The sequence below is a fragment of the Tachyglossus aculeatus genome, chromosome X1 (genome assembly GCF_015852505.1).
Source record: "Tachyglossus aculeatus isolate mTacAcu1 chromosome X1, mTacAcu1.pri, whole genome shotgun sequence".
Lineage (NCBI taxonomy): Eukaryota > Metazoa > Chordata > Mammalia > Monotremata > Tachyglossidae > Tachyglossus > Tachyglossus aculeatus.
Window position 1 is genome coordinate 53,365,120 of NC_052101.1, and position 14,573 is coordinate 53,379,692.

The 14,573-nt window shown below is 47.7% G+C and overlaps 1 protein-coding gene across 1 annotated transcript in view; it reads left to right on the forward strand.

The window, feature by feature from the left end:
- Positions 1–4,258: 4,258 nt before the first annotated feature.
- SPINK5 (serine peptidase inhibitor Kazal type 5) overlaps positions 4,259–14,573 on the forward strand; it is a 58,753-nt gene continuing 48,438 nt past the window's right edge. Inside the window, exons 1-4 of the mRNA XM_038740003.1 lie at positions 4,259–4,313; positions 5,481–5,506; positions 9,040–9,167; positions 11,192–11,255. Coding sequence (XP_038595931.1) covers positions 4,259–4,313; positions 5,481–5,506; positions 9,040–9,167; positions 11,192–11,255 — 273 coding nt within the window. The remainder of the gene's footprint in view (positions 4,314–5,480; positions 5,507–9,039; positions 9,168–11,191; positions 11,256–14,573) is intronic.

Consider the following 14,573-nt stretch of genomic DNA (forward strand, 5'->3'; position numbering starts at 1 on the left):
CCCAACCTTCCTTGAGAACGTGTAGCATCTTGCTCCCAAGGGGAAAGACCTGGAATCATAAATTATCTTCACATTTGAGTAGCCTTCCAACTCTTCAGTGAGCCGTTGGGTGACTAAAATGAAACTGACACATATGGAAAATGTCTTTGCAATGAATAAGAGGTTGAAATCAAGGTTAAAACATCCACTGCCACAAAAATAACTGACATAGATGAAAAGTAAATACAGTTGCATTTTTCCAGAGAAGGCATTAAAATCAGTAAACACAGGGACAGCCAGCTGAATCAACGTGACCTTCTCAGTATGTGCTCCTGCTTTGATTGACCTTAGTCTTCGTCCAATTTTCAGAGTCCCTAGGCCCTCCAGATTATGCAAGGGAAGTGTAGGACCCTAGAAAAGCGTTTATCTTCTTTTATGCCAAGGACCCCCTGAGACCTGCTCCCAACTCTGGTAGGGAGATGGTCACCCAAAGCTGGGGTGGAGGCATCTGCACCAGAGGAAGAGGAAAGCAGGTGAGTTTCCTTGGTTTTTCTATTTGGCTTTTGCTTGAAGGGCGAGCAGATGGATTGGAACCAGCTGGCTGGTAGGTAGATCCCACTAGTCTGCAAGGTTGTGTCAAGACAATTCCTCTGAAATGCCCCATTCGTTTCCATGTCCCTGTTGTGGGTTGAGAGAAGGAACCCCCTGCTCAGGCTGCTGATCTCAAAGGGCTTTTACAACTTCCATCATTGGCCCCACTTTGATGGCCTGGCCTGGGTGGGGGCAGAGAAAGCCCTGACAGACTGTAAAGAACTATAGCCAATCAGGCCAGAGGCTAGAGCACATGTGCAGTAGAGGTAGCCCCTCCCATCCCCTCTTCCACCACCACCCCTTGGTGAAAGAGGCAACTTTGGAAGCAGATGTAGGCCCCAGGAACTATGGTGGCCCCTTTGCAGACAGGAGTGCTGCAAGGGTAAGCAGAGTTTTGGGGTGGTCCATCCATCTTGCTCTGAGTTGTTGAGTTACCCATTTCCCTGCTCCAGTGGCAGGCAGAAGAAGAGGGTGACTTTGATAATAATAATAATGATGGTCTTTGTTAAGTGCTTACTGTGTGTCAAGCACTGCTCTAAGAGCTGGGGGAGTTACAGGTTAATCAAGTTGGGCACAGTCCATGTCCCACATGGGGCTCACAGTATTAATCCCCATTTTACAGATGAGGTAACTGAGGCACAGAGAAGTTAAGTGACTGGCCCAAGGTCACACAGCCAACAAGTGGTGGATCCGGGATTAGAACCCAGATCCTTCTGACTCCCAGGCCTGTGCTCTATCTACTAGGTTGAGCACAAAAGTTTCTCCCCTGACGTCCAGCACAGGTGCTCTATCCACTGTTTCCCCAGTACCCCCAGCTCTCCGTCTTTCCATTTCCCTATGGCCTTTCAACCAGCTTCCCTGCCCCTCCAGCTTCCTGCAGAGGCAACCTCCAAACCACTACCCTTTCGGCTTTACCACTCTTCCTGCCTCTTGCGGATGAGTGTGAGAGACAGTCAGTGGGTATTGGTTCAGGTTAAAGGTATCTGGATGTGGAGGGCAGGATTTCTGATACAGGCTGGCTTTCTTTTTCTTTTTGCTTTTCAAAGTCCTCTGAAAAGGCAGATGGATCACATAGTCCTTGTTCAGTTGATAATCAATATCGCAGTTTCCTTCTGTTGAGGCAGCAAAAATTAACAGAGAAATCAGGAGACTCCGCAAACATCTAACTATCCTCTCTTTTTCCACTTCCCATCTCCTCTGGCTCAACCCTAATAATCGTTGCTTAAGATTCCTACTCTAGCTAATTCACTGATAAGCACAGGAATAGCAAGAAAGAACTTGGATGGGGTGATTAATGATCGACATAATGCCATTCCATTCTATTTTAAGACTTTTATCTGAGGACTATCTCTCGGCCCCGAAGACTGTCCAACACAAACATGGATACATTGTTATCCTCTGGGTCAGGTTGGAGGAAGTAGGTGTTGAGGCAGGGTTTCTGTGTGATGGTGCAGCATCTGGGTGTGGGGAAATAAAGAGTAGAAGAGTTGGGAGTGGGAAATGGAGGTGGTGAAGGGAAAGGAAATGGGGTAGTGCTAGACAAGAAGGGAAGGGAAGAAACAAGGAAAGACTAGAGAATTGGATTGAGGAAGGTGGTGTAGGGCCATCAGCCATGCCACGTCCAGTTTCTAGGGCTGCAACATCCTGCTGTCATTTCCATTCCTCTCCTTTGCTCCCAGAGTACCCATGAGTGTGTCTGAGTGTATGTGTGTGTGAATATGTGTGTGCATGGGTGTGTGTGTGTGTGTGTGTGTGTGTGTGTGTGTGTGTGTGAAGGAGGATGTGGGTAGCTGGAGAGTATTTAACTAAGCCTCTCCTAGAGGAGAATTTCATTCCCAAGGCCAAGAATCTTTAGTGTGTCTACACTAGTAATAAAAATAAAAATAATAATGTATTTGTTAAGTGTTTACTATGTGCCAGGCACTGTACTAAGTACTGGAGTGCATTCAAACAAATTGAGTCAGACACAATCCCTGTCCCATGTGGGGCTCACAGCCTCAATCCCCATTTTACAGATGAGGTAACTGAGGAACAGAGAAGTGAAGTGAGTTTCCCAAGGTCACACAGCAGACTAGAATCCATGACCTTCTGACTCCCAGACCTGTGTTCTATCTGAAGTGCAGGGTTAGGCATTTTCTGGTGGATTGGGACTGTGAAATCATGTGGGTAATTCAGGGGCAAGCATCTCAATTTTCCTCAACTGCAGTATTTCCCAAGAAAGATCCCATTAATGGCCTCAGTTCTGCTCATTAATTTGCTCATGTAGACACAGTCTAGATTCCTCTTCTCTGCAAGATTCTGAAGTTATCATTCTGCTAGTGAGGGTCCCTCAAGTTTAGCCTATTTTCATTCTACTGGGGAAGAAAACCGCAGCACGGACCATGTTGGCTATGGCTTCAGTTCTACCCACCTCATTGAAAATTCACCTTAGGTTTCCAGCTCCAGCAAATGAGTAGAGCTAACCTGGAGCTGGTCCCTAAAGAGCATTTTGGGATCACCAGGAATGGCTTCTGGAGGGACTACCTTCTCTGAGAACCAGGAAAGGCTCCCATGGCAGGACCATCCATCAGGAAACCCCCTTCTTGGCCTCCTTTTCCATGAACGATGTATCAGCTCATTCATCTCACTTGTTTTTTCAGAAATGTCAAAGTGTCCTCTATTCCAGTCAGAATCCACCAACTCCCTCCACCTTTCCTCATTATTTAGATTCTTGAGTCTTGCTATCATCTCCTCAGTCTTTTGCTACACCCTCTTTCCATAGCAACGATTTCCACTCCATGGAATATTGTTTATACAAAGGGAAATGTTGGGGTCGAAACATCCCATTATCCAATCACTGAGTTGGCTAATGAGCCACGACAGAGGTCTGGAAGCCCGTCCTTGGCATTCCTGACTTCCATCTGGCATGGCAGAGGTGAGAAGTGGCTGGGGCCAAGTGTGAGAGTCTGCTCAGTGTCCTCTCCAACCTGCCCATCCTCCCCTACACTGGGGCAATTCCCTACTGATCCCTGAACCTGGGAATTATCTCAGATGTTCAGCAACTCCTGTAACTTGTTTCCTACTGGGAAAATAGACCACCACTCTTGTCATCATAAAAATGCAGCAGAGGTGGAAGTGGGTACCAGAGATGTAGAGGAAAGGGAACTCTGGTCCCTAACGTCACTTAGCTCTGGGTCAGGATGCTCAGGAGTTATGTACTATAGATCACTTGCACTTCAATAAGTTCTTCTCCCCATCCCACTTTCTCTGCTCATCATTCACTCAGTTCCTTTTACTGAGATGCACCCCCCATACCTCCCCCCATACCCACTGCCAATCCACAAAGTTAGGTGAGGGACTGAATTCTGGGAAAAACAGCTAGGTTCTCCCTACTTCAAACCAGGACCAAGGGAGTCTACAGGACCCAGGGGAAATGCCAGGAAAATACTTGGTAGAGGCTATTTACTCAAAATATGTTCCCTTGATTGGATCAAAAACTCATCCTAGACCTCTGGAAATGTAGTTGGTGGATTCATTAGGGCTGAGGGACTGCCCTCAACAAACAGGTTTCTATTAATGAGGGTGGCGTAATCAAGGTGGAGGAATCTATGCTATAATAGTCAGCTCGGTCTGCAGAGTTCACTCCTGGAGCATTGGCAGAACCCAACACTCAACAGTCAGGTCCAGACCTACACCCACCAGGTCTACCATGAGGTCGAGAGCTGCATTTCTCCTTCTCACTCTGGCATTGTGCTTCATTCCAGGTGAGTGACCTTGGTCTTTTTATCCAAACTTCTCTACTTAACTCCTAAAACACTCTGGAGACATGGCTTATTTAAAGGCAGTTTTGATCTCAGGCACCTCCTTAAAAAGGATTATGATATCATCTGACTGAAGAATGGATTTGTCTCAGAAGAATACCATGCTCCCAAAAGAGGTCGCAAAGGAGCAGAACTATGAAGTGCGACTTTGGGGATCAGAAACTTCCCATATATTCATTTATTGGGAATTTGATTTAGGCTCCAACCCCATCCACAAACAAGATTAGAGGTGACTATATTCTTTGGAGGATGGGAGAATTTCTTGGCCCAGTTTTGGAGAAAAGTGATCTCTCTTGAGGCACTGCATGGAGAGATACACATAAGTCTTCCATTTGCCTTTCCAAAGTGAATGCTACTTGTCCAGTGGAAGTGCTTTGCAGAGGCAAGCATTGTTAACAAAGGCGGTCTTTGCATTTCAAGTCAGAATGAAAAAGCATTTCCTGCTCCTCTAAGTCATGGCAATGTTGGGTGATGACAAGACAAGACATGGTTTCCAAGAGCAGGACTTGTGGGCAGAAATCTGAGATCCTGAAAAGAGACTGGAGTGGTGGGCCTGGAGTAGCCTGGGGGAGACTGGGAAATGGGGAGGTTAGAGGGGAGAGGGGCCCAGAAAGTCTCATGGGCCCTGCATTGATGCCTCACTGTGGATGTAATTCTATGCGGGAAACATTGTCAGTATTCCCTCCTTAAACAGAGAAATGATTCAGGGATTAAGCATAATTTTATACTAAGCAAGGCTGCGGATTTACAAAATTGAATCAGGGTGCAAGCCTGCTGGAATTTAGAAGGGCATTTTAAAATTTCAATGGAAGGTTTGTCACCCTGAACTCTGGAGGGGATGGTTGACTGGGGGATTGGCAAACCGGGAAGTCGAATGCTCTGATGGGTGGGAGAACAACTGAGCTATCACAGCAGTGCCTGGAGTTTCATGTTCCATGTCATCACTGGATCTCCTGCCCCAAAACACTTCTGTGGTTTTAGCAAGAAAAGCTAGATGGCCACAGAGGAAGGGAACTTTCTTTTGGAAGATTCTGTTAATTACTTAGCTACTTTTAGTGCCACATTCTTTTGTCATTTTACCTGTTGCTTCTGTTTTTTTTTTTATCCCAGATGTTTCCAGTGAAGATGAAAATCAGGTCAGTCCTGCTTGTTCTGTTTTTTTTATCATTGCTTTTCTCAAATAACAGAAGACAAATGTGCTTTATGACCCCCAAATAGACATGTTCCTGCAACACTGGGCAGGCAGGCGGGCGGGCATGAAGCAACTTGATGAAAAAGTTTCCTGGGCTGTGTAGGAGTGTGAATCAGGAATGAAAGTCTCTGGGCATTGTCACTGAAAAATAGGGTCTGTGGGGTTGAGTTTGTGTTTCTGGATGAGTATTTTCATTCAACTGGTACGTCCCCCTTTCATTTGAGAAAACAACTTCTTGAGGGAGTTTCCCCAGCTGCCTGGTCCAAGGGAGTTTAGAACGACCCTTGCTGGGTCTGTAACAGGTGCTTTCCACTATTTTCGCCCCTTGGAGTGTCCTGCCCTCAGTCCTCATTCAAATTCCAGCTTTGTATAAACCCTGGAGAAGGGAGATCTTGGTGAACCCGGTGACCATGGTGGCCCCAAACTCATTCACCATGTTGGGCCCTTTGGAGAGATTAGAAAAGGAAAAGCTAACCTGCAGGGGGTTATGAAAGTAGGAACATGAAAACTGACCATCGAGAAGGAATTTTCCTGACTTTTGGAGCAGAAAGGAAATTATTTGAAAAGGGTATGGACTGTGCCTAGACACTGCATCCTCTCTACCTCTTGAGTCTAATGACAGCTGTTGGAGAATTTGTCAGGACACAAGCATGCTGACCCCGGGAGGCTGGGGTCAGAGTCGGTCTGCCCTCTGGTGTGCAGTGAGCGCTTCTTCCCTTCTTAGTAGCGGTGAAGTGCAGTTGCAGAATTTGGCAGCCCCCATTTCTTCATCTTGCTTCTTATTCATAGTGGCAGCTGGGATGGATTTCCCCTGATTCTCAAACACTATTACGTAAGGCCAAGGACCCTTGTCACCCAGGCAGTTGTGGGAAGGGGGGTTGGAGTGCCTGGGCTCTCTCCACAATAGGCAAGCATGTTTGCAGCATGCAAGGGCAAATCTGCAGGGTTCCTGCCCTTTGCTCAGGGTCACTGGGGACCTAGTCTCTTGGTGTCATCCAAGTAAAGGGCCTGGCAATTACTGGCAATTACTTTCATTGGCTGTGAGAGTAGAGTTCAGGAGAACGAAGGTCAGGCTTTGGCAGCTAGGGAGCCAAATGCTCTGCACTCTTTCTGCTCTAGCCCAGGAATGTATTTGCTGACAGCACATCTTCAGGAGAGCTGGTGGTCCTGCCCCTTTCCCTCATCCCCATTGCCTGGATCCTGGGACAGCCCAGAGAGGGGATAGGTTAGGAGGGGGCAACAATGTGTGGGGGAGAAGGAGGGCTGGAAAAGGCTGATATGTTTTAGGCCATCAGAGGATGCATGGAGAGCAGGAGTCCTGGGCGGGTCAAGGGGGCAGGGGCCTGAGGGGCTGAGGATATGAGTTTCCATAAGGAGAGGCTACACACCCAAGGGCTGTGACTGAGTTAGATACTGGTTGCTGGGGTCACCCTAGATGGTGACCACTGACTGATTGATGGAAGAGGGAGAAATTGAATACTTCTACCCAAAACCCAGCTCTGAGCAACCCAAGTTACTTGAGCAGGCATAGTGTGAGACCTATGGAGAATTGTTGACCAGCCCTTCCCAGCACCCAATTGTCAGGCAGTTTTGTCAGCGATGGGGTGTGTGACTGGATGAAATGGGCCATGGCTACATCGCCCTGCTGACAAATGCAGTTTTTGGGGTTGGGTGTGGGTTGGATGGGGGGCAGGGAGAGGTGGAGACCATAGCAAGCTGCTTCAAGGGACTGGCCCTGGCCATGGGCACAGCACTGTATCTCTCCAGGAGCAGAAAGAAGATTCTCGCTCCCTCCCCTTCCCCACTGCCACATTTAAGATGTAAAGATTAATGATCCCACTGGATCAAGGAAGGGGGCAGGGGATGAAAAAGGGCCAAGGAACAATGTTCTTTATTCATCTTCACTTGTGCTACCCTATTCCTTGTACACATGGCTGTCTTCTGGGCAGTCGGGATCTTGCTCTGGGACTGCCCCTTGTGGCCTTCGATGCCTGCCAGAGCATTCCATTAAACATCAATTGTATTTACTGAGTGCCTACTGTGAGCAAAGTAGTCTACCGGTTGCCTAGTATGTGCAGAGAATTTTACTGACTCCTTTTGTGTTTAGAGCACTGTGCAGGGCACCTACTGTGCATTGAGCACAGGACTGTTGTGTGCACTCTACTGTGTGTAAAGCCCTGTACTGGAGACCCATTGTCCACCAAACATTGTACAGAGCACCTATTCATTCATTCAATTGTATTTATTGAGTGCTTATTGTGTGCAGAGCACACACTCTTGGGAGAGTACACTGCAACAATAAACAGACACATTCCCTGCCCAGAATCAATCAATCAATCAATCAATAGTATTTATTGAGCGCTTACTGTGTGCAGAGCACTGTACTAAGCGCTTGGGAAGTACAAGTTGGCAATGATATTACATACCTATCAGTCAATCAATCAATCAATCTTATTTATCTAGTGCTTACTGTGTTCTGAGCACCGTACTAAACACTTGGCCAAGTACAATGTAGTAGCGTTGGTAGACATGATCCCTGCCCAGAAGAAGTTTATGTCTAGTGGGGAAGACAGTGCAGAGGGCTGCACTGGGTGCTTACTGTGTGCAGATCACCATACTGGGTGCCTTCTATACACAAAGCACTGTATTGGTTACTTAGCCTGTGCAGAGCTCTCCACTAGGCGCCTATTGTGGGCAGTGTTTAATTTGGCACCCCCTGGGTGTAGAGCACTGTATTTGTTGCATACTGTGTGCAGAGCTCTGTACTGAGTACCTTCAGAGTGCCTCCTCTGCACAGATCACTCTGGTAAGTGTTTGGGCAGTAGAAGGAAAAGCTCTGGTAGCTTCCCTTCAGGAGTTTACCGCCATAATCCAGATCGGTTAAACAACTGTGTGTGGAAAATACACATTGCATACAATGCACTGAGGTGTTCCAGAGGGTATTTGCTAATAATTAACCAAGGCTTGAGAAGAAAGTGGCCGTCTTCTGTGCTTTTTGCAGCAAATGCTTGAGATTGCTTTTACTTGTGTAGAAGCAGCCACTGACTTCTGTTGGTGCTGTCCCCTGATAAGCCCCCAGGGTGCATGACACATAGTAAGTGCCTAAAAATAATAAAGAAGACGACTCTTCTGGCCAAAGCTGAGCTTCTTTTAAGGCCACTGTTTCTAATTTTTCCCTAGTTACCTAGCTTGTCTCTGCCTGTCTGTCTGGGGTGAGTGGGGGGGGGAGGGAGGGGTGTGTATGTGGGGGGGGGAGGTGTGTCTTAAATTCATTTATTCAATTATATTTACTGAGCATTTACTGTTTGTAAAGTACTGTACTAAGCGCTTGAATTCTCCAGGAAATGATGCAGACACCCCCCACCCCCCACTTCACTTAACCGGCCTCTTCTGAGGAGTACCCCTATTTCTAATGGGGTTTTTTTGTGAAAACAGAGCTGAAAGTCTGGGTCCAATGTACTTTTGTCCCCTCCCCAGATGGACTGCAGCGAATTTCGAGCCGTGATGAAAAATGGAAAATTGTTCTGCAACAAGGACAGGAGCCCTGTTCGTGGACCTGATGGGAGAATTTACAGCAATAAGTGTGCCATGTGCAAAGTGACACTGTGAGTAGAGACCGCCAGGGTGGAGCAACCACAGAGAGAGTAGGAGAAAAAACTGTGGAGGACAGTCCTTGGGGAATGGTGACACCCTTGCTCCTGGCCCCAAGAGTAGCTGGGCTTACATCTGGCAAACTTAGAGCTCCAAACCCTCTTGGGTCAGAGTTATCCCTGGACTGAGCCTTGTGTGGAGGAAGCAGAGAGACTCGGCTTTCCCCCTTCAGGCTGACTCTGCTTTGTCTCACTGGTACCTGGCTGCAGGGATGTCTGTTGGTCCCTCCACCTTGGGCGTTGCTGTCTGGTTCCCTGAGGACAGCCAGCCCTACACTGGGCCAGGTTGGATCCCAGCCCAAGGTGCTGTCTCACCCTGGCATGGGTTTCTCTGGGTTTCATTGAGCTTCCTGGAGTGGAGCTTGGAAAACTGGCTGGCCCTGTCCCTCTACACCTCCACCCTGTGGTGGGGCAAGGGGCCCAAGGGGACCAGCCCAAGAGTCTGACCTAAATGACATCAGATGCTTGGGTCAGGAACTGGGGGGAAGAGGAGCTGGAGCCCCTCAGCAGATGGATGGGGAAATCCAGGGCTCTGCTCATGCTCAGGCTGGACAAGCAGCTTTCTCTACTCATCCCAGTCTCCCACTACTGGCTTCCTGTTCATTGGAGCAAACTGGGGAAACTGGTGTACAGGGGAAAGACCCAGAAAGACCACAGGTAGAAAGACCCAGAAAACCACAGGTGAGATGAATCCTAGGTATGAGGAGCAGAGATAGCCCAGATCAGTAAAATCCCAACATAAACCACAGCATAACCGGAGCCTTCAGCAAAAGTTTTTCATAGACCACAACTTCTCCCAGAGCTGTTTTTGGTAAAATCTCTGCACTTCTTGTCTTGCCCCTGATATTTCTCTAAGCTTCCTGTCCCTAATCTGATGCTGCTCCAAGATTGCAGTCCCACCCCTAATGTTGCCCTGAGTTTCCTGTCCTGCCCCTGATGTCCCAAAATGTTCTGTCCTATATCTGACTCTGCTGTAAGCTTCCTGTCCCATCCCTAATGCAGCTCCAAGCTTCCTAACCTGTACCCAGTGCCACTCCATGCTTCCTGTCCTGTCCCTGAATAGCCTCTGAACTTCCTATCCCACCTCTGGTGCTGCTCTGAACTTTCTCTCCCACTCTGATGCTGTGCTGAGCTTTCTGTCTTAACAAATTCCATGTGTTAATGGGAGAAGCAGTGCAAAGAGCAAAGACCTAGTGCAAAGAGCACAGGGCTGGGAGTCAGGAGGCTAATTTAGACTCTGATGCTGGCCTCCTGTGTGACTTTGGGCAAGCCACTTAACTTTTCTGTCTCAGTTTCCTCACCTGTAAAATGGAGATTAAAGACATGTTCTCCCTCCTTTAACTCTGAGCCCCACGTGGGACAAGGACTGTATCTGGTTTGATTGTATTTTATCTAACAATGCTTAGTACAGTACTTGGCACATATGGAGCTATTAAAAATTCCACAATTCTCTATATTCTTTCTCTTATTTATTGTTTTTATTATCATCATCATCAACCTGTCTTGCCCCGGACAGTTAGGGGTGGAGCTGAGGGACCAGGTGTCAGCCTAAGACTGGCTGACCAAAGGGAGCAGGAGGTGGACTGTGCAGCCAGCCCTGCATGACTGAGAATCAATTTTAAGTAGTAACATTTGTCCAGGAAGTTTCTTTCTTGCTCTGGGGAATCTTTCTGACAACAAGAAATTTACAACAGCATTAGAATTTCTGAAAATAATGGGTGTTGAATAGTAGGAGGCAACTTTTAATTCTTTAGCAGTGTAGCGCTCTATCGATACAATTATTGTTGATATTTTTATCTTTACTCAGCAGAGTTACAGTAACAGAACTGGATCGATAGCTCCAGAGGGCTGCCTAACCACAAGCTGCTGCTGGTTTATTTAAAACCCCAACACCCCTCAAAATGCCCCTTAGAATGTAGGTTCGGATGGTCAGCGATGATAGTCCCTGGGTGACCCTTTCCTCACCTTGTCTCTTCCAGGGAAAAAGAAGCCAGAGTCTGGGGAAGGACAAGTCGTGGAGCGAGATCGGTCACACCAGCCAAGGTGAGGCTGATCTGGGTCAGGCCTTGGATCCACCACTCCACTCCTCCGCCCCAACACCCAGAGGAGCTCACATTGACCCTGTGCCCTAGGGAAGAAATAGGCACAGCTCAAGTCCAAGGGTGGCTTTCTTGGGAGAGGTGGAGCTGGAGGAAGGGAGGTGTCTCAGCTTCCCCCACCCCCATCAGCTACCTCGTTGCTTTTGGGGAATTGAAAGTTTTCTAGGAACCACTCTGGGAAATTGCAGTCAGCCCTAGCCCCAGCCCCAGCCCCAGCCCCAGCCTCAGACACAGGCCATCTGCAGCCCCACCTCCAGTCCTAGAACAACCCTAGCCCAAGGCCCAGCCCCAGCCCCAGTAGCAGCCCCAGCCCCAGCACTAGCACAACTCCAGCCCAAGGCCCAGCTCCAAACATACCCCAGCCCTAGCCCCCAACCCAACCCAGCCTTGGCAGAAGAGAAGCTGTCATGAAAATAGGAGGTTTCTGGCGTCACAGTGACTTGAAGTTTGACTATGAAGACAAGATTTATGAAAGACTGACATTACATTCTTCTTTGCATGTTTCATTTTTCTCTTTGCATTTCTTCTCTCCAAAATGAGAGACCAGAAGCTTTCTGTCCCCTTTGGATCTGAGCTAGGTCCTGTCTGAACTCTTGGGGCCACTGTATCTCGAGGTGGGGGATTTGGAGTTCTGCTCAGCCCAGAACTGGGGTGAATCCTCTGGCTCTCAGGCCATCAGTTAATCAATCTTATTTATTAAGCACTTACTGTGTACAGAGCACTGCACTAAACACTTAGGAGAATACAAGATAGTAGAGTTGGTAGACACATTCTCTGCCCACAAAGAGCTTACAATCTAGAGGGGGAGGCAGACATTAAAATAAATGATGGATATGTATTAAAGTGCTGTGGGGCTGAGGGTGGGATGAATAAAAGGTTCACGTCCAAGTACAAGGGCAATGCAGAGCGGGGAAGGAGTAGGGGAAATGAGGACTTAATCAGGGAAGGCCTCTTGGAGGAGGTGTAATTTTAATAAGACTTTGAAGGTAGGGAGAGTGATGGACTGTTGGTTATGAAGTGGAAAAGGAGTTCCAGGCCAGAGGTAGGACTTGGACAAGGATTAGGCAGCGAGATAGATGAGATTGAGGTACTGCGAGTAGGTTGGCTTTAGAGGAACAAAGTGACCATGCTGGATTGTAGTAGGAAATCAGAAGTGATATGATGGGGCAAGCTGATTGAGTGCTTTAAAGCCAATGGTAAAGGAGTTTCCTTTTGGATGTGAAGGTGGGTGGGCACCACTGGAGGTTGTTTGAAGAGCGGAGAGATGTGGACTGAACTTTTTTTTAGAAAAGGGATCCAGGCAGCAGAGTGAACTGTGGACTGGAGTGGGGAGAGGCAGGAGGAAGGGACTTCATCATGGAGGCAGATACAGTAGTCAAGACAACTGGTTTGCATAGCAGATTATCACAAAACAGCCTTTACGAGTTCATTTGCATGTCCCCATTTCCTTTTGGTGACCCAACAAGTTTGTTTGCAAAGTTCTTTCTGATTGGCTGAGAAAGGGTGGAGTGGAGAGGCGACTATGCCTTTGTTTCAAAGAAACTTTAGCATTCTAATAGCATGTCCAGCATTCGCTCAACCGTATGACCCATAGCGGAGTGGTACCTGGGTAGGGATCTGGATCAGAGCTCCTCTGGAGCCATGGATAGCATGGCTCAGTGGAAACAGCACGGGTTTGGGAGTCAGAAGTCATGGGTTCTAATCCCGGCTCCACCGCTTGTCAGCTGTGTGACTGGGCAAGTCACTTAACTTCTCTGTGCCTCAGTTACCTCATTTGTAAAATGGGGATTAATACTGTGAATCCCACATGGGACAACCTGATCACCTTGTATCCTCCCCAGCGCTTAGAACAGTGCTTTGCACATAGTAAGTGCTTAACAAATGCCATCATTATTATTATTATTATGGATCTCTGCAGAGTGTTTCTGCAGCTTGGCCTTTCCCTGTGGATGAGAGAGAAGAGCTGTGATCCCTCCGTGAGAGGCAGAGTAGAGGAGAGGTATCTGTTCTCCCTGACAGACTTGCACTCTGGCTGTCTCCAAAACTGTGCTAGTTCTGCACGCTAGAGGTCCAACATCATCTTGACCTTGTGTTCTATCAATTGATCGATAGTATTTACTGAACATGTTCTGAGAGCAAAGCCTTATATTAAGTGCTTGGGAGAATGCAATAATTTAGAGACATGCTCCCAGTCCTCAAGGAGTTTAAAATCTAGTGGGGGATCATTTCCAGATGAGAGAAAGAAGGAAAAGTGGATGTGTAGTGCTTCAGGCGGCTGTGAGTACAGAAGGGCTAATTTGTTGCCAAGGTACTGAAATGGAAGGATAAAGCCTGGGAAGAATGGGTTGTTTACACCCACTGTCCCCATGTCCTCACCTCCAATTTCCTTCTTGACCTTTCATAATCTGGGTTCCACCCCCTTCACTCCACTGAGCTTTCTCTCCCAAAGTCATCAACAACCTCCTTTTCCCCAAATCTGACAGACTCTATTCTGACCTAACCCTCCTCAACCTCATGGCTGTCTTTGACACAGTGGACCACTTCCTCCTGGAAACATGATCCAACATTGCTTTTTTGACAGTTTACTCCTGCTTCACCTCTTACTTCTCTTGCCATTCCTTCTCTGGCTTTTTTGCTAGTTCTTCCTCTGCCTCCCTCCGACCCCTTAACTGTGGGTGCCCCTCAAACTCTGTTCTGAGTGCCTTCTTTTGTCAATTTACACCAACTCCTTTGGGGAGCTCACTCACAAGGCTTCAGCTACTACTTCTATCCAGGTGACTCCCAAATCTACTTCACTTACCCTAAGCTATCACCTCTGCATTCTTGCTTTTCCCATGCCTCCGTGACATCACTGTGTGGATGCAGTGTCTGTCTCTCCTGCTAGATTGTAAATTCCTTGAGGGCAGGGATCATGTCTACTAATTCAGTTGTACTCTCCCAGGTACAATAGTACAGTGCTCAACACGGAGACATTCAATAAGTGCTAGAAGAGAAATTAATAGGGGAAGACCTGGAGGAGATGTGATTTCAGAAAGATGGGGTGAGCTGAGGGGAGGGAAGCCAGCAGGAGTTCCAAGCAGGGGGAAAGAAGTGAGTAAGAGATCACGAGGGTAGGGTGAGTAGGTTGGCTTGAGAGGAACAAAGAGTGTGAGCTGGGTTGCGGTGGAAGAGGTGCAAGGATAAATAGGGGAGAGAGAGCTGAATGAGTACCTTGGGGTCAGTGGTTAGGAGTTTCTGCTTGACACAGAGATGGTTGGGCAGC